At 38.1% G+C, this 25,025-nt stretch overlaps 1 protein-coding gene across 6 annotated transcripts in view; it reads left to right on the top strand.

Moving 5' to 3' along the window:
- Positions 1-25,025, top strand: part of EXOC6 (exocyst complex component 6) — a 278,392-nt gene that overhangs the window by 61,632 nt on the left and 191,735 nt on the right. For all 6 annotated transcript variants that reach the window (XM_073240691.1, XM_073240690.1, XM_037015771.2 and 3 more), the window contains exons 2-4: positions 22,584-22,755; positions 24,002-24,049; positions 24,139-24,229. In XM_073240691.1, coding sequence (XP_073096792.1) covers positions 22,584-22,755; positions 24,002-24,049; positions 24,139-24,229 — 311 coding nt within the window. The remainder of the gene's footprint in view (positions 1-22,583; positions 22,756-24,001; positions 24,050-24,138; positions 24,230-25,025) is intronic.

Below are 25,025 nucleotides of genomic sequence, written 5' to 3'. Positions count from 1 at the left end.
CATTGATCCATTGATTATTTAGAAGCATGTTGTTAAGGCTCCGTGTGTTTGTGAGCCTTTTTGTTTTCTTTGTACAATTTATTTTTAGTTTTATGCCTTTGTGGTCTGAGGAGTTGGTTGGTAAAATTTCAAACTTTTTGAATTTACTGAGGCTCTTTTTGTGGCCTAGTATGTGGTCTATTCTGGAGAATGTTCCATGTGCACTTGAAAAGATGTGTATCCTGCTTCTTTTGGGTGTAGACTTCTGTAGATGTCTGTTAAGCCCATCTGTTCTAGCGTGTTGTTCAGTGCCCTTGTGTCCTTACTTATTTTCTGTCTGGTGGATCTGTCCTTTGTTGTGAGTGGTGTGTTGAAGTCCCCTACAATGAATGCATTGCATTCTATTTCCTCCTTTAATTCTGTTAGTATTTGTTACACATATGTTGGTGCTCCTGTATTGGGTGCATGTATATTTATAATGGTTATATCATCTTGTTGGACTGACCCCTTTATCATTATGTAATGTCCTTCTTTATCTCTTGTTACTTTCTTTGTTTTTAAGCCTATTTTGTCTGATACCAGTACTGCTACAGCTGCTTTTTTCTCCATGTTGTTTGCATGAAATATATTTTTCCATCCCTTGACTTTTAGTCTGTGTATGTCTTTGAGTTTGAGGTGAGTCTCTTGTAAGCAGCATATAGATGGGTCTTGCTTTTTTATCCATTCTATTACTCTGTGTCTTTTGATTGGTGCATTCAGTTCATTTACTTTTTGGGTGATTATTGAAAGATATGTAGTTATTGCCATTGCAGGCTGTCCAACTTAAGTCACTTATTAAGCTATTATAAGCACAGTCTGATGATTCTTTATTTCTCTTCCTTCTTATTCCTCCTCCTCCATTCTTTATACATTAGGTGTTTTATTCTGTGTTCTTTTGTGTTTCCTTTGAGTGGTTTTGTGAGTAGTTGATTTCATTTTTTGCTGTTAGTTAGTATTTGGTTGGTCTGCTTTCTTTGCTGTGATTTTATTTTATCTGGCTGCCTTTAATTTAATACTCTGTCCTTGTCTTTGATCTTTGCCATTTTAATCATTATATGTCTTGGTTTTGTCCTCCTTGGATACCTTGTGTTGGGAGTTCTGTGGGCCTCCATGGTCTGAGAGAATATTTCCTCCCCCAGTTTGGGAAAGTTTTCAGCAATTATTTCCTCAAAGACACTTCCTGTTACTTTTTCTCTTTTTCTTCTGGTACCCCTATACTGTGGATATTGTCCCGTTTGGATCGGTCACACAGTTTTCTTAATATTCTTTCATTCCTGGAGATCCTTTTATCTCTCTCTGCCTCAGCTTCTCTGTATTCCTGTTCTCTGATTTCTATTCCATTAATGGCCTCTTGCACCTCATCCAGTCTGCTCTTCAGTCCTTCCATAGATTGTTTAATTTCTGTATTCTCTCTCCCAACTTTCTCCTTTAACTCTTGCATATTTCTCTTCAGATCCATCAGCATGGTTATGACCTTCATTTTAAATTCTTTTTGGGGGAGATTAGTTACGTCTATCTCCCCATGCCCTCTCTCAGGCATTGTCTGGTTAATTCTGGACTGGACGAAATTCTTCTGTCTTTTCATGGTGGTGGAGATAGCTGTAGGCAGGTAGCGCATGTGTCAGCTTTGAGAACAAAGTCCTTTCCTGCTTGCTGGTCGTCTTGCCCTTCTCTGCTGCCAGTGTTAGTTACCCGCACTCCTGGAGCAGCCTCTGGGTTAATTCCCTCAGCTGCTGTTGGCAGGGTGTCCATCAGGGTAGCGCAGAGCCCTGCAGGGAGTGGTAGGCGTGCCAGGTGTGCTCTCCTGTGAGAGAGGTGTCCCCGCTGGGCAGCTGCATGCTGGCGGCGGCCTTTGGGTCTGGCCCGGGCGGCTCTGTGCCGGGAGGAGATTCTGGGCGGCTGCTGGGGGCGCAGCTGCGCCTGGGCTGCTCCACCGCCACAGGCTTACACGGATGGCTCCCAGGCCACTCAGCCACTGCTGCCACAGGCTCGCGCTGGCCGCTACTGGGCTGCTTGGCCACCACCACCGGTGTGCGTGGGCCTCTCCCGGGCCTCTCTGGCGCTGCCACCACTGATACATGGCCACTCTCCTACTTCTGGGCCGGTGTGTTGGGTTCTGCGCCAGGTGGGGGAACGACTGGCAGGGTGCTTATCGCCATGATGGGCTTCAGAGCTGTGCTACTGACCAGGTGATTAGGTTGCCTAGAGTTCCATGGGATTCCCAGCTGCTCGGCTGAGTGTGCCTGGACAATTTCATCCAGCTATGAGGTCCCTGTCCCTTTAAGACTTTCAAAAAGCACTCGCTTTTCTTTCATCCCAGGGGAGCCGGTTGCGGGGACCCGCTCATAGGTTTTGCTTTTCCATTTCTCTAATATCCAGCACACTGTGCACTGTGTGTCTGCGTTCCTGGTGCAGATTACTGCAGCTGGTTGTTTAGCAGTCCTGGGCTTTCACTCCTTTCTTCCTGCCTTTGAGCTGGGGTGGGGGGTGCGCTCGGTTCCTGCCAGGCTGTGGCTTGTATCTTACTCCCTTCATGTGATGCTGAGTTCTCGCAGATTTAGATGTAGCCTGGCTGTTGTACTGTATCCATTGGTCTCTCTTTTAGGAAAAGTTGTATTTGTATTTTCAAAAATATATATGTTTTTGGGAGGAGATTGCTGCTGAACTACTCACACCACCATCTCGGCTCCTCCCCTTCCATATGTCTTTTTGAATCTGAGAAGTTATATTCTCTGGGTAAATTCCAGTTGTACTTTACTTACTATGGTTTTATTACCTCTGGTGACAGCTATTAAACCTTAGGAACACTTCCATCTATACCAGTCCCTCCAAAATAGACTGTAGAGATAGTTTGTGGAAGGTAAATTTTCTGAGTTTTTGCTTATCTGTAAATCGTTTAATTCCTCCTTCAAATTTAAATGATAATCTTGCTGGATAAAGTAATCTTGGTTTGAGGCCCTTCTGCTTCATTGCATTAAATGCATCATGCCACTCCCTTCTGGCCTGTAAGGTTTCTGCTGAGAAGTCTGATGTTAGCCTGATGGGCTTTCCTTTGTAAGTGATCTTATTTCTCTCTCTGGCTGCTTTTAATAGTCTGTCCTTATCCTTGATCTTTGCCATTTTAATTACTGTATGTCTTGTTTTTGTCTTCCTTGGGTCCCTTGTGTTGGGAGATCTGTGGATCTCCATGGCCTGAGAGACTATTTCCTTCCCTGGATTGGGGAAGTTTTCAGCAATTACCTCCTCAAAGACACTTTCTATCCCTTTCTCTCTTCTTTTTCTGGTACCCCTATAATGCGAATATTGTTCCATTTGGATTTGTCACACAGTTCTCTCAATATGCTTTCATTCTTAGAGATCCTTTTTTCTCTCTGTGCGTCAGCTTCTTTATATTCCTCTTTTCTAGTTTCTGGTTCATTTATTGTCTCCTCCACCATATCTAATCTGCTTTTAATACCCTCCATTGTACTCTCCAACGATTGGATCTCTGACCAAAATTCATTCCTGGGTTCTTGAATATCTTTCTGTACCTCCATGAACATGTTAATGAATTTTATTTTGAACTCCCTTTCAGGGAGACTCATGGGGTCAACATCATTTAAATTGTTCTCAGGTGTTGTATTAATAATTTTACTTTGAACCAGGTTCCTTTGACATTTCATATTTGTAAAGGACACTCTCTAGTGTCCAGAAGCTCTACTCTGTGGAGCTGCATAGCCCCTGAAGCAGTGTCGGGGGTTGGAGGGGAGTGGTACTGGTTTCTGGGGGGGAGGAAACAGGTGTTTCCTGCTTCCCGGCTGCTATGCCTGTCTCCACTACCTGAATCTGTGGGCTGAGCACACAGGTATAAGCCTCTATGCTTTGCGTTTGTAGTTGCTGTAGACAGATCTTCCTGCTGGCTGGCATAACGCCAGGGTAGGATTTGCTGGTTTGTGAGCCAGGTGGGGCTGGCCAGGAGAAAGGCGCAGTAGGCTGCATATCATGGAGAGGGTCCTTGAAGCTGTGTAGCCAGCCAGGGAGCTGGAGCACCTGAAGATCGTGAAACTCCCAACCTGCTGGGTGTATTGCACCCAGACAATTTTGTCTACCTGTCCTTTCTCCTGAGCAGTAAGCTCTGTACAATACTTGCCCCTTTAGCAGCCCTCTTGCTAAGGGCTTCCTTGTTAGGAATTCCCTCAGACTGCTTGCCTTTCTTTTGTCGCAGAGAGCTGGATATGGATCCCTGCTTTCCACAAGCAACTGGAATCTCAGTCTCTCCAGGAATTCTGCCTGTCTCAGCTTTCCAACCCCCTAATCATCAGAGTACCATGGAAACACCATGAAATGTAGGTTTGTGCTCCCACAGCAGATCTCCGGATTTAGGTATTCAGCAGTCCCAGGCCTCCACTCTCTCCCCACTCCGTTTCTCTTCCTCCTGCCTGTGAGCTGGGGTGGGCGAAGGGCTTGGGTTCTGCCGGGCCACAGCTTTGGTACCTTATCCTGTTCCATGAGATCTGCTCTTTTCTTCAGGGGTATGGCATCTGGTGCAGCCCTCTTTCCTGTTGCTCTTTCTGGATTAGTGGTATTAATCATATTTTCATATTATGTGCGGTTTTGGGAGGAAGCCTCTGTCTCACCTCTCACGCCGTCATCTTTTGGAGCTATTTCATTTCTAACTTGCTCCTTGAGTACAGCGTGTCAGAGAAAGTTATGGGAAGGTTGTTAATTATGTTTGATATATTTGATAAAATGGTTGTAAGATGTTAGGAGTACTGGGTATGTTACTTTTATATGGACCATTTCTTTCTTACTATTCTGTACTACTAAGTAACTGCAGTAGAAATTTTTTTCCCCCAAGGTTGATGGTACTTTGAAAACAGCTTTTGTGCATTTTTGATAAGGAGATAGTTTCTTTGCTGTTTATTGATTAAAATAATTCCAAATCACGTAACTTTATGAAAAAAAGAGCCTTTCTCTGAAATTATAACTCATTAGTGGTCTTCGAATATTTTAGCCCATTGGTTCTTATATGAATGTTATTAAAATTTTGGGCACCTTAAGTATATCTAAAGGACACTGAAGAAAGTTACAGTGTTCAAGTCCCACTTTTGAATCTAGCTGCAGGGTCTCAAGTGGTTTTTAAACTGGTATTGAAGAGAGTGTTCCACTGAAAATTTAGATTAAATTTCCAATTTACATAGCCAAGGTTAGAAAAACCAAGTGGTCAATCAGATAGGAACAGATAGAATATCTCAATGTAGTTTTCCGTAGTTTTTAGGATCCATACAGGGGTCACAGAGAATTGCTGATGATTTTGTCTGGGCAAAGTTGGGTCTTACTGGATCTCAGAAGTTTCACTGTACTGTGTAACTGACCTTGTATATTTGGGGCTTATGGATGTCCCATCCTGAGAGAACTTTAACAATTCATGTGCTTCCATTTAAGCCAATGTTTTCAAATCATGGCTTTGAAAAGTAGTTAATTTCCAAATGACTAATTTGTTGTATGACCAGTTTTCTGACTTTACCACATTTACCAATAAACTAAAAACCTGTTTTCAAAACTATTTTTGTGATTGACAGCAAGTAATTTTTACTATATAGGATGCTTTTAAGCTTTTGAAAATTTGTGACTGTTTTTCTGTGTTTACTTTTAACATTGTCTTCGTGGAAGCATTTTTAGGAATGTTTAATTTGTCAAAAGCTAATAATCATAGGCTAGTTCACTGTCTTACAGATATGCTTACTATTCAGATAAGTATATTTTACAGTCAGTAACCAATATTTTGGTACTCATCATTAAGAATGGTACCTAGAATCTAAAACGCTTTTAGTATAAATTTGAAATTGCTGAAGTATCATAAACAATACCCAAATCATAATTGATAATTACTAGAACCTTGAAATTAAGATTGATATGGTAGAAATTAAGCTTGAAATGCTATTTGAAACACTGGTGAAAGAATAGTTAAAATGCCCATTGACTGGGTGAATATCTCAAAAGGATGTGAAAGCAGTTTTTTATTACTGAAAATATAGAATTAAGGATAGTGTGTCATTTGAGGAACAGGCAAAAAATGTAGCTAATGTTTGAAAAAGTAAAAAGTGACATTAAGAAACCCATCCAATGTAAGCCACAAGGTAGCGGATACAATTTTGTCAGAGATAAAATTGAAATTTTCTTTTCTGATAAAGGTTTCAAAAAGTATTGACACCAAAAACTGATAAGCAGTATTAGTGACACAGGGATTTTTCTGCCTTTAATTTCCCAAAATTTTGAAAGTTCATTTCCTTTTTAGAGTCACTGTATTTTCTTAAAAACAGTTAATTCATATTTAATAAAACAGGAAAGTCTGCCACTGGCTAGCATTTTAATAGCAGTCCCTTTAGGTGAGTGTTTTCTCACATTATTCTGTGAAGGTTTTTGCTGTGCTCTTTTCTGGTTGTACAATCACTATATCCATTCTAGGGGAGAACAAAGAATTCTGAGGTAGACAAAGGCTCTTTTAATTTTGTCTAGGCAAGGAACTATAGTACGGCAATAAATATAGGTAGTTTGGGAAAGTTGGGACCTGGTACTTAGAGATTATTTTCAATTACATCTCAAAATGTAAACATGATTTTAGTAAAAGAAAAGATAAAAGTCATTTCTCAAGAAACAAATACAGGTATCTTCTGCTTTTTCAAAGTTCTCATTATGTCATTGTGCTTTTACAGAAGACCTACATTAATACCTGTTTTTGCTAACTGAGATCTGTAAAGGTCTTTTACTTTTATGAAAAGGCAAAAAGCGACAATAGCATTCAGTGTTTGTTTTGCAGCAAGCCATTGTCAAGGCAGCGTGCGCCCCGAGCAGTGTGAGTGGCCCCACCAGAGCGTCATCTCAGCATCAAGTTGCTAGAGCTTTGAACTGTGTCTGTGAGCATCTGTGCTTTTGTCCCAGTTTATTTTGTGCGTTTGTTAGCAAGATGTGTTCCAAGGTATCAGAATAAGAGGTTATTTTTTGGGTCTGGGAATGCTAAAATAATTTTTCCATATAAATTAATGGTAGTTGTTTCTTTTCTTTATGCCATTTTGGCTTATGAAAGTTTTCAAAGAAATCTGCTTTTGGATAGTGGGGGAAACTACGTTTTATTTTCTTTATTGTTATTGTGTTGGAAATTTTTATAACAATGAAGATGTAGTGAAAGAAAAATATACTGAAAATGCTTTTTGACAAAAAAAGATCCTAAAGTGTTACCAGTAATAAGAAAAGAGTTCTTTTTCAGACGTCTTGTGAATGTTTGTCCTGTCAGAAAGATGTTTTCCTTAAAAGAAAAAAACTGTGCAATCTGATTAATAAATCATTTATCTTATTAGCGTTTATCTGTTCAAAAAAACTGAAATGGCCTGAGTTCTTTCATTGAGACATTTGATATGATTATAAAAGTATGACTGACTTTTCAAGGAACCAACATTTTAATGACATTATAGTGTTATGTTTATTTTATTACCACTAGGTGGAGCCCTATACATGCAATTCAAGAAAGCATTTTTGATTGTTTATATCCATGATCAAATACTATATGATAACTCCTATTTCAACACTTTACTTTGCTGTAGACGATTAGATATAATGAAGATAGAAAATGTGTTTGTACTTAAACATTATTTTCATGTTTTTAAGGCATATACATTGTTTTGGTGCATTCCTGCTTGCCAGAATTGAAATATGTAAATTAAAGACCTTTAGCATAGTCCATTTTTGTTTCCTAACCACATGAAGTTTTTAAGTCATCTCTTCTTTTAATACTGATTTTGCATTTCAATTTTTGTTTGATTAACATTACATTTTGCTAGAAGTAAGATTTTTGTTGTGTTAAGCTTTTGGAGGGGAAGACTGAACTCTCTTATATGGAACGTCATAATATGTATATGAAACACTAAGTTACAACCTTAGTGAATGGTAGTGGAAAATTTACCGACTTTCTAGTGTTCATTCTTTCTGGTTCTGTCATATATCTGTGTGTATTTATAGGAACTTTATTAGGCTTGCCAATAGACAAAATTCCAGGAGACACTTTGAAAGAAGGAAAAGTTATTTTCATTAAGATCATATATTGCTTGTGAAGGCAAATTCTGGCGCACTAAGTCCCCCACCCCTTAAGATCCAATCACCACCGACCAGATGGTTGCCCACCCCTTAAGACCCAATCACCAACAACCAGATGGTCACCCACCCCTTAAGATCCAATCACCAATGCAGAGCACGCCCTACCCCTACTCCTTAAAAATGCGTTTCCTCACCCACAAGTTGCTGCTCTCTCTCTCTGGGGGCAGCCATTTTCTCTTCCAGATAATAAAATCTCTTGCGTGGGCCCGTGTCTCCTGAGTCCTTCTGGTGTAAGGAGGGTCGCGGCGAGATACCCTTTCAGCTTGAAAATTTAGAACGATAATATATCTGGCACATTAATATATTAATTATATAAATAGAACTGTTAATCAACTTGGGGTTCAAAGAATGAAAGTGCTGAATGGTATTTTCTTTCTTGTCCTGCAGATCAAAATTTCAAAAATAATGATTAATATTCAAAGACCAAAAAAAAAGAAAAAAGAAAAAATATTTTCAGAGTCCTTTCAGCTGCAGTCAGACAAGTACAGGGCCCTCAGTTTTCTACACTACATGTTTTGCTCCTCTTTATTTTGTGTTTGTAATTTAATGGTGCCTAACAATTAGCTATGCCTCAGTTCTCATTTCCTTTTTCTGTCTGTTGGATGATTTTACCTGATGGGTGCAACAGTGCACGTCAGGAATTCCCTGTTGAGTCATTCTCAATTGTTTATCTTCAAAGGTGATCTGGTTAGTTGCTGTGTTGGCAGCTTCTCTGCATTCCATGTTGCTTATCACCCTTTCTTGATTGGAGTCTTATATAACATAATGGTTAAGAGCACTGCCTTTAGAGTCAGGTACTTGGGGTTGAATCATGGCCGTTAATGTGTGACTTTGGAATTAAAGTCTTATTCTTTACAAATGACTTTTGTCAATTGGGATGCTAACAATCTATATCATAAAGCTGTAGTGAGTACTAATGAGGTAATGCATGTAAAGAACTAGTAGTAAGAACTTGGTTGTGTATTGATGTTTTTGTTTTTGTCTTTATTTTTATTACATTAAACCAGAAGCAGCAGATAAGGCTCCTCTTTAGTCAGTTAAGTCACTGTGGGGAATTGTTGACAGAGTGTACACTTTCTCTGCTTCTCTCGATATCCGTATCTCTCTACCATCTCTCCAAATTATCTCTATAGTTAAGCATAGGTCCCCTCAGAAAAAGATCAGTAATTCCTGCTATGCATATGGTGTCAAGAAATTCTTGGGATAAGAGTTGCTTTTGCGTTCTTCCCTTTTCTACTGTTCTTATAACATACCCACCCTTTCTTTCTTCCTGCCTCTCTCTTTTCACTCACATATCCATTATTGGTTTTATTAGCAACTCTTTAGACTAGTTATTTTTAATACAACTTTTCATTAGTGTGAAAGTTAGACCAAAAGATTTATTCCATTTTGAGGGCCTGCGTCTGGTGTTTAGCTTCTGCTGTGTCTATTAAACTGAGAAAGTCAGAACTGGAAGTTTTCTTGGGTTATTTCCAGGGTCAACATTGTATCTTTGATGAGTTTTGTATTCTGGCACTTAACTGATCCTTCAGTACTTTCTTAAAATGCAGTTTATTGTTGTGGTTTAGAATGTTTCTTCATCTTGACTTGTTTATTTCTTTATGCTCTACTCAGAATGATCTCACTGATATGGATTATGCGTGACAAGTGGTTGTATCAGCTTGGTTGCAGCTTGTACTTACGTCTGTAATAGCAAATTGTTATCAAGGGTGAGGAGAGACCAAGACTTAGTAATAGGTAGATCAAGACCTATTCTTCTTTCTCATTCATGTACTAACTCCTTAATGTTATTGTATTTCCTTCATTGGGACTTAGAATTCTGTTTTAGAAAGCATGGAATGTAAATAGTTCACGGCTTTGGTTTTCTATTAAAGGAGGGTGGGTATTGCATATGTTCTGATACTGTTTTTCCTCTATACTAATAACATGAATAGAAAAAGAGGCATTCAACACTGATGCTGTAATAGATGCCTGAATACTATAATGTAAAACAGGAGTGCTTTTTAAAACTGGAGAATAAATTGAAAATATACACTAAAGGATAGACTTTAAGAACTTTCTAAAATAAAATGAACTTTTGAGAAATAACTATTATTTCTCTTTTTCCTCTTTATGTTATTACTGTTTCCTTTTTTAATTTTTTAAATTATGTAATCATTAATATACAATTACATGAACAACATTGTGGTTATTAGATTCCCCCCATTATCAAGTCCCCAGCACATACCCCTTTACAGTCACTGTCCATCAGAGTAGTAAGGTACTGTAGAATTACTATGTGTCTTCTGTGTCTTATACTGCCTTCCCCGTGTCCACCCCACCCCCACATTATACATGCTATTCGTAATGCCCCCTTTTCCCCCCTTATCCCTCCGTTCCTACCCCACCCCTGAGTCCCTTTCCCTTTGGCAACTGTTAGTCCATTCTTGGGTTCTGTGAGTCTGCTGCTGTTTTGTTCCTTTAGTTTTTGCTTTGTTCTTATGCTCCACAGATGACTGAAATCATTTGTACTTGTCTTTCTCTGCCTGGCTTATTTCACTGAGCATAATACCCTCTAGCTCCATCCATGTTGTTGCAAATGGTAGGATTTGTTTTCTTCTGGCTGAATAATAGTCCATGGTGTATATGTATTACATCTTCTTTATTCATTCATCTACTGATGGACACTTAGGTTGCATCCATTTCTTAGCTATTGTAAATAGTGCTGCGATAAACATAGTGGTGCATATGTCTTTTTGAGACTGGGAAACTGCATTCTTAGGGTAAATCTCTAGGAGTGGAATTCCTGGGTCAAATGGTGTTTCTATTTTTAGTTTTTTGAGGAACCTCCATATTGCTTTCCACAAAGGTTGAACTAGTTTACATTCCTACCAGCAGTGTAGGAGGGTTCCCCTTTCTCCACAACTTCGCGAACATTTGTTGTTGTTTGTCTTTTGGATGGTGGCAATCCTTACTGGTGTAAGGTGATATCCCATTGTGGTTTTTATTTGCATTTCCCTGATGATTAGTGATATGGAGCATCTTTTCATGTGCCTGTTGGCCATCTGAATTTCTTCTTTGGAGAAATATCTGTTCAGCTCCTCTGCACATTTCTTAATTGGATTATTTGCTTTTTGTCTGTTGAGGTGCGTGAGCTCTTGTATATTTTGGATGTCAACTCCTTATTGGATACATCATTTATGGATATATTCTCCCATACTGTAAGATGTCTTTTTGTTCTACTGATGGTGTCCTTTGCTGTACAGAAGCTTTTTAGTTTGATATAGTCCCACTTGTTCATGTTTGCTTATTTCCCTTACCCGTGGAGATATGTTCATGAAGAAGTTGTTCATGTTTATATTCTAGAGAGTTTTGCCTGTTTTCTTCTAAGAATTTTATGGTTTCATGACTTACATTCAAGTCTTTGATTCATTTCGAGTTCACGTTTGTGTACAGACATAGACAGTAATCCAGTTTCATTCTCTTAACATGTAGCTGTACAGTTTTGCCAAGACCAGCTGTTGAAGAGGCTATCATTTCCCCATTGTATATCCATGACTCCTTTATCATATATTAATTGACCACATATGCTTGGGTTAATATGTGGACTCTCTGTTCTGTTCCACTGGTCTATGGGTCTATTCTTGTGCCAGTACCAAGTTGTCTTGATTACTGTGGCTTTGTAGTAGAGCTTGAAGTCAGGGACCATATTTCCCCCCACTTTATTCTTCCTTCTCAGGTTTGCTTTGGCTATTCAGGGTCTTTTGTAGTTCCATATGAATTTTAAAACTATTTGCTCTAGTTCATTGAAGAATGCTGTTGGTATTTTGGTAGGGATTGCATTGAATCTGTAGATTGCTTTAGGCAGGATGGCCATTTTGACAATATTAGTTCTTCCTACCCAAGAGCATGGGATGAATTTCCATTTATTATTGTCCTCTTCAATTTCTCTTAAGAGTGTCTTGTAGTTTTTGGAGTATAGGTCTTTCACTTCCTTGGTTAGGTTTATTCCTAGGTATTTTATTCTTTTTGATGGAATTGTTTTCCTGATTTCTCTTTCTGCTAGTTCATTGTTAGTGTATAGGAATACAACAGATTTCTGTGTATTAGTTTTGTATCCTGCAACTTTGCTGAATTCAGATATTCTAGTAGTTTTGGAATGGATTCTTTAGAGTTTTTTTATGTACAATATCATGTCATCTGCAAACACGAACAGTTTGACTTCTTCCTTGCCAATCTGGATGCCTTTTGTTTCTTTGTGTTGTCTGATTGCTATGGCTAGGACCTCCAGTACTATGTTGAATAAAAGTGGGGAGAGTGGGTGTCCTTTTCTTGTTCCTGATCTTAGAGGAAAAGCTTTCAGCTTCTCGCTGTTAAGTATGATGTTGGCTGTGGGTATGTCATATATGGCCTTTATTATGTTGAGGTACTTGCCCTGTATACCCATTTTGCTGAGAGTTTTTATCATGAATGGATGTAGAATTTTGTCAAATGCTTTTTCAGCATCTATGGAGGTGATCTTGTGGTCTTTGTCCTTTATGTTGATGTGGTGGGTGATGTTGATGGATTTTCAAATGTTGTACCATTTTTTCATCCCACTTGATCATGGTGTATGATCCTCTTGATGTATTTTTGAATTCGGTTTGCTAATATTTTGTTGAGTATTTTTGCTTCTATGTTCATCAAGGATATTGGTCTGTAGTTTTCTTTTTTTATGGTATCTTTGCCTGGTTTTGGTATTAGAGTGATGCTGGCTTCATGGAATGAGTTTGGGAGTGTTCCCTCCTCTTCTATCTTTTGGAAAACTTTAAGGAGACTGGGTGTTATGTCTTCTCTAAATGTCTGATAAAATTGAACAGTGAATCCATCTGGTCTGGGGTTTTGTTCTTGGGTAGTCAATTCTATTGCTGGTAATTGGTCTGTTTAGATTTTCTGTTTCTTCCTGGGTCAGCCTTGGAAGGTTGTATTTTTCTAGAAAGTTGTCCATTTCTTGTAGGTTATCCAGTTTGTTAGCATATAGTTTTTAATAGTATTCTCTAATAATTGTTTATATTTCTGTGGTGCCTGTAGTGACTTTTCCTTTCTCATTTTTGATTCTGTTTATGTGTGTAGATTTTCTTTTTTTCTTAATAAGTCTGGCTAGGGGTTTATCTATTTTGTTTATTTTCTCATAGAACCAGCTCTTGGTTTCATTAATTCTTTATATTGTTTTGTTCTTCTCCATTTTATTTATTTCTTCTCTGATCTCTATTATGTCCCTCCTTCTGCTGACTTTGGGTCTCAATTGTTCTTCTTTTCCAGTTTCAATAATTCTGACTTTAGACTATTCATTTGAGATAGTTCTTCCTTCCTTAAATAGGCCCAGATTACCCTATACTTTGCTCTTAAAACTGTTTTCGCTGCGTCCCACAGAAGTTGGAGCATTGTGCTGTTGTTTTCATTTGTCTCCATATATTCCTTGATCTCTGTTTTAATTTGGTCATTGATCCATTGATTATTTAGGAGCATGTTCTTAAGCCTCCATGTATTTGTGAGCCTTTTTGTGTTCTTTGTACAATTTATTTCTAGTTTTATACCTTTGTGATCTTAGAAGTTGGTTGGTACAATTTCAATCTTTTTGAAAATATACTGAGGCTCTTTTTGTGGCCTTGTATGTGCTCTATTCTGGAAAACGTTCTGTCTACCCTTGAGAAGAATGCGTATCCTGCTGTTTTTGGGTGGAGAGTTCTGTAGGTATCTGTTAAGTCCATCTGTTCTAGTGTGTTGTTCAGTGCCTCTGTGTCCTTACTTATTTTCTGTCTGGTTGATCTATCCTTTGGAGTGAGTGGTGTGTTGAAGTCTCCTGAAATGAATGCATTGCATTTTATTTCCTCCTTTAATTCTGTTAGTATTTGTTTCACATATATAGGTGCTCCTGTGTTGGGTGCATAGATATTTATAATGGTTATATCCTCTTGTTGGACTGACCCCTTTATCATTATATAATGTCCTTCTTTGTCTCTTGTTTCTTTATTTGTTTTGAAGTCTATTTTGTCTGATACAAGTACTGTAAAACTGCTTTTTTTCTCTGTATTGTTTGCATGAAATATCTTTTTCCATCCCTTCACTTTTAGTCTGTGTATGTCTTTGGGTTTGAAGTGATTCTCTTATAGGCAGCATGTATGGATCTTGCTTTTTTAATCCATTCAGTAACTCTGTTTGTCTTTTGATTGGTGCATTCAGTCCATTTATACTTAGAGTGATTATCGATAGATATGTACTTATTGCCATTGCTTGCTTTGTATTCATGGTTACCAAAGGTTCAAGGGAGCTTCTTTACTATCTAACCATCTAACCATCTAACTTGGTTCTTTATTTCTCTTCTTTTTCTTCCTCCTCCACTCTTTATGTATTAGGTGTTTTATTCATATTCTTTTGGTTCCCTTGACTGATTTTGTGGATAGGTGATTTTATTTTGCATTTAGTTGGTATTTGGTTGGTCTACTTTCTTTGCTGTGATTTTATTTTCTCTGGTGACAACTATGTAGCCTTAGGCATTCTTCCATCTAGATCAGTTCCTTTAAAATACATTGTAAGATTGTTTGTGGGTGGTAAATTCCCTCAAGTTTTGCTTATCTGGAAATTGTTTAATCCCTCCTTCAAATTTAATGATAATCTTGCTGGATACCGTGTTCTTGGTTTGAGGCCCGTCTGTTTCATTGCATTGAATATATCATGCCTTTCCCTTATGGCCTGTAAGTTTTCTGCTGAGAAGTCTGATGATAGCCTGATGGGTTTCCTTTGTAGGTGATCTTTTTTCTCTCTGGCTGCTTTTCATACTCTGTCCTTGGCTTTGATCTTTGCCATTTTAATTATTATATGTCTTGTTGTTCTCCTCATTGGGTCCCTTGTGCTGGTAGATCTGTGGACCTCCATGGTCTGAGACTATTTCCTTCCCCAGATTGGGGAAGTTTTCAGCAATTATTTCTTCAAAGGCACTTTCTGTACCCTTTTCTCTCTTCTTCTTCTGGTACCCCTATAATGCAAATATTGTTCCGTTTAAACTGGTCCCACAGTTTTCTTAATATTCTTTCATTCCTAGAGATCCTGTTGTCTGTCTCTGCCTCACCTTCTCTGTATTCCTGTTCTCTGATTTCTAGTCCATTAAAAATCTCTTCCACCTCATCCAGTCTGCTCTTAAATCCTTCCATTGTTTGTTTCATTTCTGCTACCTACCTCCTGAATTCATCTGTTAGCTCTTGAATATTTCTCTGTAACTCTGTCAGCATGCTTATGACTTTTATTTTGAATTCTTTTTCAGGAATGTTGGTGATTTCAGTCTTACCAAGCCTTCTCTCTGGTATTTGAGGGATTTTGGACTGAAGAAGGTTCTTATGCCCTTTCATGGTGATGGAAGTGGTTGCCAGCAAGTGGCGCCTGTGTCAGCTGGGAGAACCAAATCCCTTTCTGCTTGCTGGTTGCCTTTCCCATCTCTGCTGCATGTGCCGGTCAACTGCACACAGGGAGGAGCCTCTGGGTTAATCCCCTGAGCTGCCATGGGTGGGACGTCACTCAGGACAGCCTAGGGCACTGGTGGGGCTTGCAGGTGAGCAGTGCATGTTCTGCCATGAGAACAGAGTCCCTTTGTGCTTTCCAGACTCTGTGCCCATCATCTCCTCTGTGCTGTTCATCTGCACACAGGGAGCAGCCTCTTGGTTAATCCCCTCAGCTTCTGTGGGCTGGGAGGCCCTGTGGATAGCCTTGGCTACTGGCAGGGGTTGTAGATGAGTGGCACATGTTCTGCTGCGAGAACAGAGCCCCTTCGTGCCTTCTGGACTCTGTTCCCATCTCCACTGTCTGTGCCAGTCAACCATGTGCAGGGAGCAGCCTCTGGGTCTGGGCTGGTTAGTTGGGCGCAGGGAAAAGCCTCTGTGTTAAGCTGTGTCGTTACTGAATGCAGTGCTGCTCCCAAGCTGTTCTACAGCAATGGCAGGTCAGCCAGTTTGCTTGCAGTGCCAGCGGAGGGAAAGGAACAGCTGCTTATTTCTGTGAGGGGCCTCGGGACTGCGCTGTCAACCAAGGGGTCAGAGCATCTGAAGTTCCCCAAAGTTCCAGCCTGCTAGGCTGAGTATGCCAGGACTATTTTGTCCACCTGTTAAACCCTTGTCCCTTTAAAACTTTTAAAGCACCTGTTTTTCTTTTGTCCCAGGGTTGTTGGCTGTGGGAACCTGTTTGCAAGTCTTGGATTTTGCTTTTCCAATCCTCTAATAGCCAGAGCACCATGCAATGTGTGTCTCTGCTCCTGGGACAGATTACTAGGGCTTATTATTTAGCAGTCTGTGCTTCCACTCCCTCCCCATTCTGATTCTTTTCCTCCTGCTGGTGAGCTGGGTCTGGGGGAGTGCTCGGTCCCACCGGGTCACAGCTTTGTATCTTACCTTTTTCCATGAGATGCTGGGTTCTCGGAGATGTGGCCTGGCTGGTGTACTGTATCTTCTGGTCACTCTTTTAGGAATAGTTGTATTTGCTGTACTTTGAAAATATATATGGTTTTGGGAGGAGATTTCCACCACCCTACTCATGCCACCATCTTTTTCTCTCTCCATTATTACTGTTTTCTAAGAGATAAAAAGTTGCCTCTTTTGGAGGGACATTGCAGTATGGCAGTCCTGAAATCTCTTGCTAGATTTTTGCTACAAGGCTATAATGTAATAGAAAAAAAAAAAAGCTAGTTCTCTTGATATGTTCTTTTTACTACCTGGTATTTTAAGAGCCAGATAAATATCAAACTTCTTTAAAATGTGTAAAAAAAAAGTCTTAGAAATGCACATAATATTACTTAATGAAATATAGTACATACAATTATTATATAAAATAAAAATTTGTTTACAGTATACTGAGGTCAGTTAGAAAAACTTCCTCTTACACATGGATTTTTCTTCAGAATAATGTTGTTTGTTTAATTAAGAGTTCTTATTATTATGTACTAGTTGTAGGAAAAGCATAAGTTGGAATTCTAATACTGCCTCAGTTACTCAGTAACTAGACTATTTTGAACAAGTCATTTACCATTTCCTCATTAGTGAAAAGGAGAGAGTGATTATTTTCTCTGGTGTGGTAAGAAGTACATGAAACAGGTGTAAAAAATGCCAAAGTCCCCATATAAATGTCACATATTAGTGGTAGTCAACTGCTTTAGTATGGGTAGTTGAATGTTGGCCATATTAGATATTTGCAGCCAATCCTTAATTATTCAGCAACTGGTTAACTCATTTAACAAGGATTTGGTTGTTTTTATGTGCATATTATGCTAGTTTCCAGTGTATACTGAGAACTAACAATGTATCAGTTATTGTGCTAAGAATTTTTTATGTATTTCCTAATTTAATTCTCATAACACTCTGATGTAGATACTCTCTTTTTATCCGTATTTTATTGTTGAGCAAATTGAGAGTTAGAGAAGTCAGGTGACTTACCTGAGGTTAAACAGCTACTACTAGTTCTTTCTGATTCTACCAATTCATCCATCTATTTATTTATCAATTATTTATTGAGCATCTGCTATATATTAGGCACTATTTTAGGGCTGGACATACAACAGAGATAGAACTGACAAAAATGCTCTGCCCTCATGCAGTCTACTTTCCAGTGGGCAAACACAGAAAATAAATAAAAGTGTGGAGCAGAGAATATATTCTATAGTGGGAAGAGTCATGCAGTGACAAAGTAAACTTCTTTGTTTTAGAAAAGAAAAGAAAGTGAGGAAGGAAAGTCGTGTGTGTGTGTTTATAATGTAGGTATTGCATACAGAATGGGCCGCCTCAAGAAGGAATAAAAGACCTGAAGGAGATGAGAGAAACAGCCATGTGTGAGAAATGTAATCCAGGTAGAGGAAACAACAAGCAAAGCAAAGAACAGGAATTTACCTGGTGTGTTTCAGGAACCACAAGGAGGCCAGTGTTGCTTGCATGAAATAAGTCAAGTGGAGAGTAAGTATTAGAAAGTGAAGTCAGTGAGATAGCGATGGGGCAGAATTATGTAGGGATTTAAGGGCTGTTGTAAGAGAAATAGGATTTTGAGTAGAAAAGAGACATGGGATCTGATTTATGTTTTAATGGGATCATTCTGTCTACTGTCTTGAGAACAGACTGTACGGCAGCAAGGGTGAAATCAGAGAAATAACATATGATGATGACAGACTGTACGGCAGCAAGGGTGAAATCAGAGAGACCAGTTAGGTAATAATCTAGCCAAGGCATGAAGATGTCTTAGTCCAGGATGGTTCCAATAGAGGTAGTGAAATGTGGTTGGATTTGCTGGATTGTTAGGTGGAGAGGATGGGATATAGAGAACATAAGGGATAATTTCAAGATTTTTTGCCTGAGCAGCTAGAAGAATGGAGTTTACAGATAATGGAGAAGACCAGGGGAGGAACAGACTTGGAGGAAGAAGATAGGAATTCATTTTGGACATATTTGAGATGCTTATCAGATACCTGATTGGAAAGATACATGATTTTGAAGTTCAGGGGAGAGTCAGGTCTGGAAATACAAAATTTGGGAGCATCAGTATGTGTATGGAATTTAAGGCTCCAAATTGGGGTGAAATTGAGAGAGATGTCTAAGATCAGAGCCTAGTGCTAGCTCAGCTCTTAGAGGCTCAAGTTCTTAATAATTGCTATCTTATACTGCTGTCTCTAGTATTATAATAGTACTCACTAAAAACCTGTGATATGGAGGCTGCCCTCAAGAAGCTTATGGTCTATGTGGAGAAACAAAATAAATGACACAAAACATTTAAATTACAATGCAAAATAACATATGATGATGACATTCATAAATGGGAAGATATACCATGCTCATGGATTGGAGGAATTAAAATTGTTAAAATGTCCCATATTACCCAAAGCAATCTATAGATTCAATGCAATCCCTGTCAAAATTCCAGTGAACTGAACTGGAACAAATTATCCTAAAATTTGTATGTAACTACAAAATACCTCAAATAGCCAAAACAGTATTGAGAAAGAAGAACAAAGCTGGAGGCATCATGCTCTTGATTTAAAATTATACTACAAAGCTATAGTAACCAAAATAGCATGGTACTGGCACAAAAGTAGGCACATCAATCAATGGAACAGAATAGAGCACAGAAAAACCCATCCTTATATGGTCAATTAGTCTACAACAAAGGACGCAAGAGTACACAATGGAAAAAACAGTCTCTTCAATAAATGGTGTTGGAAAAGTTGGACGGCTAAATGCAAAAGAAAGAAACTGGGCTACTTTCTTATACCATGCACTTAAACTAGAGATGGATTAAAGACCTGAATGAAAGACCTGAGACCATAAAAGTTCTGAAGGAAAACATAAAGCAGTAACCTCCTGGACATCAGTTTCAGTAATTTTTTTTCTGAATGTGTTTCCTCAGGCAAGGAAACTAAAGTAAAAAATAAATAATTGGGACTACATCAAGTTAAAATGCTTCTGCACAGTGAAGAGAACCATCAACAAGAGGAAAAGTAATTACTGAGTGGGAGAAGATACTTACAAATGATATATCCAATAAGGGGTTAATATCCAAAATATGTAAAGCACTCACACAACTCAACATGAGAAAAAAACCAAATAACCTGATTTAAAAAATGGGAAGAGGACCTGAATAGATGTTTTCCGAAAGTAGACATCAGATGGCCAACAGACACATGAAAAGGTGCTCAACATCATTAATCATCAGGAAAGTACAAATTAAAACCACAATGAGATACCACCTCAGACCAGTCAAAATGGTCAATATCAAAAAAAAACAAGATATAGCAAGTGTTGGTGAGGTTGTGGAAAAGGCACACTTGTGCACTGTTGGTGGGAATGTAAATTGGTGTAGCCATTATGGAAAACAATATAAAGGTTCCTCAAAAAATGAAAAATAGAAATACCATATGGCCATTATTACACTTCAGGGCAATTACCTGAAGAAAACATAATCACTAATTCAAAAAGATACATACACCCCTATGTTATTACAGCATTATTTACAATAGCCAGGATATGGAAGCAACCTAAGCATCCATTGATAGATGAATATATAGTATGTATATATACAATTGGATAGTATTACTCAGACATAAAAAGAATGGAATCTTGCCATTTGTGACAACATGGATGTACCTAGAGGTTATTATGAAGTGAAATAAATCAGAGAAAGAGAAATACCATATGATTTCTTATAGTAGAATCTAAGAAACAAACAAAGCAGAAACAGTCATAAATACAGGAACAAACTGGTGGTTGCCAGAGGGGAGGGATGAACTAGGGTAAAGAGATTAAGAGGTACATGCCTGTAGTTATAAGTAAGTTATGGGGATGAAAAGCACAGCAGAGAGATTATAGTCAATATTATTATAATAGCTTTGTATGGTGACAGATGGTAACTTATTGTACTGAGCATTTTATATTGTATGTAATTGTTGAATCACTAACTTGTACACCTGAAACTAATATAATACTATATCAAAATTAATTTTAAAAAAGTAACATGATTGCATGTCAAATGATTGGGACTGTAAATTTACCTATTCTGCAGATAAAAAGATTACCTGGTAGGGAAAAGATTGATGGGCATCTGTTGAAGAAAATGGGACTTGAACAGAACCTCAGTGGGCAATAAATGGGGGGAAGTGCATTTTTGGGAGGTCCCTAAGACTACCCCCAGGTTCAGTAATTTACTAAGAGGATTCATAAAACTTGGCAAAACTGTTACATAGTAGTCCTCCCTTATCCATGGGGGATATGTTCCAAGACCCATAGTGGAAGCCTAAACCCTCAGATAGTACCAAACCCTATATATACTGCTTTTTCCTGTACATAACGTATCTATGATAAAATTTAAATTATAAATTAGGCACAGTAAGAGATTAACAAATAATTTAAAAGAACAATTATAATAATATGCTATAATAAAAATTATATTGAATGTGGTTTCTCTCTGTCAAAATGTCTTAGTTTTGTACTCACCCTGATTCTTGAGATGATGTAAGAAGATAAAATGACTATGTGATGAGGTGAAGTGAGGTGAGTGATGAAGGCATTGTGGCATAGTGCTAGGCTGCTATTGATTTTCTGACTATACATCAGGAGGATAATCTGCTTCTAGACCATTGTTGCCCGAGGGTAACTGAAACCATGGAAAGTGAAACCACAGATAAAAGGGAACTGCTGTATTCACAGTTACTGTTTGTTACAGCACAAGAGTACAGATTAAAATTAGCAAGAGGAAAAAAAAGAAACGCCAAAGGAACCTTGTCCAGAGTAAAATTGTTAATACAGCTCCCGAGAAGGATTTAAATGATATGGACCTCGTGACTCTTCCTGAAAATTAGCAAGAGGAAAAGGGCACATAGGCAGGGTCTAGGAGAGTTCCAGGAGGGAGCTTCCAGTTGCCCTTTCCTAGTGGAATCATGTGGATAGCATTTGCTTCTCCCAGCAGTGATGTTTGGCAACACTTGCAGAGTGTTGTCAACCAAGGAAGCTGACCAAGCCATGGTATCCAGGGTTTTTACTGGGGGTTGGTCACATAGACATGGTTGACTGCCCGAGTTGCTAACCTTAGTCTATAGCCCTGCCAGAGCTGATACCATGTGGCCTGAATGAAGCCCCCATCTACTATAAATCACACCATGAGGCATATTGTTAGCTTAGACTGTTTGGCATTGTCCAAGGCCCCCAAATATGTAAAGACATCAGGTAGGACATTCTGAAGTCTTACCTCCCAGGAAGTTGGGGCAAGGGCCAACCCTTTTTTTGTGCAAGATTAATCCTTTCCTGCATGGCAGCAGGTGGGGGGTTGCCATCTATGTGGAGACAGCGTGAGCTGAGATACAGTAGGAATGTGTACATCATGTTTAGAGAACATTGTGGTGGCTGCAGTATAGACTTGTACTTGATATATGAACTCTGCAGTCAGACTATACCAGGACTCATATTCCAGCTGTCTCTTGCTAGTTGTGGAATTTATGGTAGTTACATAACTGTAACTTACCTGTAGCAAGGGTAATAAGAATACCTACTTCATAGTCTTGTGATCAAAGAGTTAATATATAAAGCATTTAGAATATGTCCTGACACAGCAAATGCTATAGAAGTTAAGGGTTTATTCATTTGTTACTTAATCATTTACTCTGGTTCTTTTTTGAACACTAGTGTGTTAAAGACTCATCTCTTGAGCCTCAGACCTGTATTTCCAGATTCCTACTGATATATCATGGAGGGCTTGTAGCTTTTTGAATATTAATATGCTCAAAAAGAAATTAAATATTTTTCAACCAAATTATTTCTGTTAATGGCAGTACTATCAATCCAGTTTTTTCTATTCAGAGATTTGAGGTATCAGCTTTCGTAAAGTTTGGGCTTAATAAAGAATAAATTTTGGTTAATTGGGAAGCTTAATGTCAACTTTTATTTCTTTTTACATATATACAGGTCTGTGTATGATGACCAACCAAATGCACACAAGAAGTTTATGGAAAAGTTAGATGCTTGTATCCGTAATCATGACAAGGAAATTGAGAAAATGTGTAATTTTCATCATCAGGGGTTTGTAGATGCTATTACAGAACTCCTTAAAGTAAGGACTGATGCAGAAAAACTGAAGGTAAGTAATTTGTTGAAATTCTATTTACCTTTGCTCTCATTAATTACTCAAGTATTGGTTTATAGTGCACATATAAAAATCTATTAAATGTACTACTTTCAGGAAGTGAATTAGTGTGCTCTATTAACATGGTTGTCATGCTAATGACAGGAGTAATCTCTTTTTTTTTTTGAAGCAAGTAATATATTGATTTAACAGGATTTCTTTCTGTGCAAGGAAATGAATTCAAAAAATTCATTCAATGAAAGACCTCATTTGTAGTTTACAATTTTTAAAATGACAGTACAGTACTGATGAAACTCTATCTTCTAAAAACCTTTAGAAACTTGTAAATGATTGTATTCTATAAAATATCAAATAATATTGAAACTTTGTTTTTAGTTTAGTACTGATGCATTATTTTCTGAAAGAAGTTGGTAGGCATTTTCTGCCACATAGCAAAAACCTTAATTATTAAGTGAGACCTGGATTTGTTCAGTCAGAATACAGAATATTTAGTTACAAGAATTGTTCTATTTACCTGTCTTTACATTTGGAGAGCTCAGCAGACAGAATGACTCTGGTTCACCAAAGGTTATGATTAGAAAACCATTATATAAAGGATATTCAAATAACAAGAGACCAAATACAGCATCAATGAGGTCACCGAGCATCTTTGTTCAGAAATTAATGAGATTTTTAATAAACCAGTATGTGCTTCCTTACTATAATGACCTAATGAGTCACTTAATATGTGGGAAAATTTGAGGTTGAGCTTTCTTTGCCTGCACCTGCAGCATCAAAATGTTGCTGTGGATGGAGATCTCTGTGTTTGATGTTAATCAACCACCCAGTGTTTGCATTCAGTAAAGTATGAATGTTTAATTACCATAAAATGCAATCACCATTTCCTACAGACAATGAATGGCACATAGGCCTCATTGAAAGTTATCAAAAAGGGTCCAGTGGTCAATTGGGTCAGTGACTTGAATTGTTTGACAGACTTAGAGAAGCAGGTAAACTTCAAAAATCTAGACTGAATTTGAGAAGTTTGCCACAGAATCTGTTAAAAAGAACTGTCATAAGTAATTAAAGTTAACTGAAGCCCTTTTCAATGAAAAGTTCAATTTCAAGCTGTAGAGTTAATTTGAATTTGCATTTCTTTGTTCTAAGTTTCTCATGAAGCATGATCTGATTACAAGGCTAAGCAGTTATATCAGGAAGGTTTTAGGCATATTTGTCTAACGAAAGTGAAATTGTTTTTAAGGTGCAAGTTACTGATACCAACCGAAGATTTCAAGATGCTGGAAAGGAGGTGAGAAAATGATGCATTGTTTGTGTACTCAATATATGAATGCAGTTTAACTGTTCATTTTAAAATACGAACGTCTCTTTTTTTCTAAGGTGATAGTCCAAACTGAAGATATTATTCGATGTAGAATTCAGCAGAGGAATATTGTAACTGTAGTAGAAAAGTTGCAGTTATGCCTTCCAGGTGAGTTAAATTTGTCTATAATGGTAACTTGTGGCTTCATACAATTATAATTTAATGATAGTGCATAGTCATTATTCATTAGGAGAATTACAGATTATTTGGTGATTGCCCCCCCCAAAAGCCCATGGTTATCTTTCCTGTCAACTTTATTCCCTGAATTTTCCTGGTTTTCCTGTATTTATAAAGCCTCTGTTTTGATGATCTGTCCCATCAGTGGTTTAGAACAGCCTCTGCCTTTCTATTTCCTTCCTGCCTAGTTTGTTCTTTGTCCCTCAATCCTCCTCCCCCAGCCCCGAACTATTTTTGTTTTTCCTCAGAATAGTTTCCCCTAGGGAGAGGTATTTTGATTACATCTTCTCACCTTTCCCTAATTTGACTAATTTTTTTTTACCTCTGACTTCCCATTGTCTTCTGTTTGTCACTTAAGCAGATTGTTTTTACTTTGCTCAATCTCATTTTGCTGACAAGGTAAGAAAATACCAAAAGTGCTAGGTCTTCACCCTCCTTCGGTCTTGCCTTTCCTCCCGTATTTTGGAAAGACTGACTATAGGTTTCTGAGTTTCTGGTCTCTCTGTTAGGGCTCAAATATTACTGGGACATCAAATAAATTCTGAAGAAATTAACCAGTATTTTCTTTACCTGAATATCCTGTTCAAACAAAAGGAAGCAGGTATATGTCATCTTTTTCTCTATATAGTAAGCTAGATCTCAGAGTCTGTATTTTAACTTTTTTTTTTTAAAGGAACTTCACCTCCACATCCAGAGCAATAGAATGAGGTTTTTATATAATATTTGT

This window comes from Manis javanica, chromosome 7 (genome assembly GCF_040802235.1).
Source record: "Manis javanica isolate MJ-LG chromosome 7, MJ_LKY, whole genome shotgun sequence".
Lineage (NCBI taxonomy): Eukaryota > Metazoa > Chordata > Mammalia > Pholidota > Manidae > Manis > Manis javanica.
The sequence above is the reverse complement of the archived record's forward strand: the minus strand, read 5'-3'. Positions and strand labels throughout refer to the sequence as shown.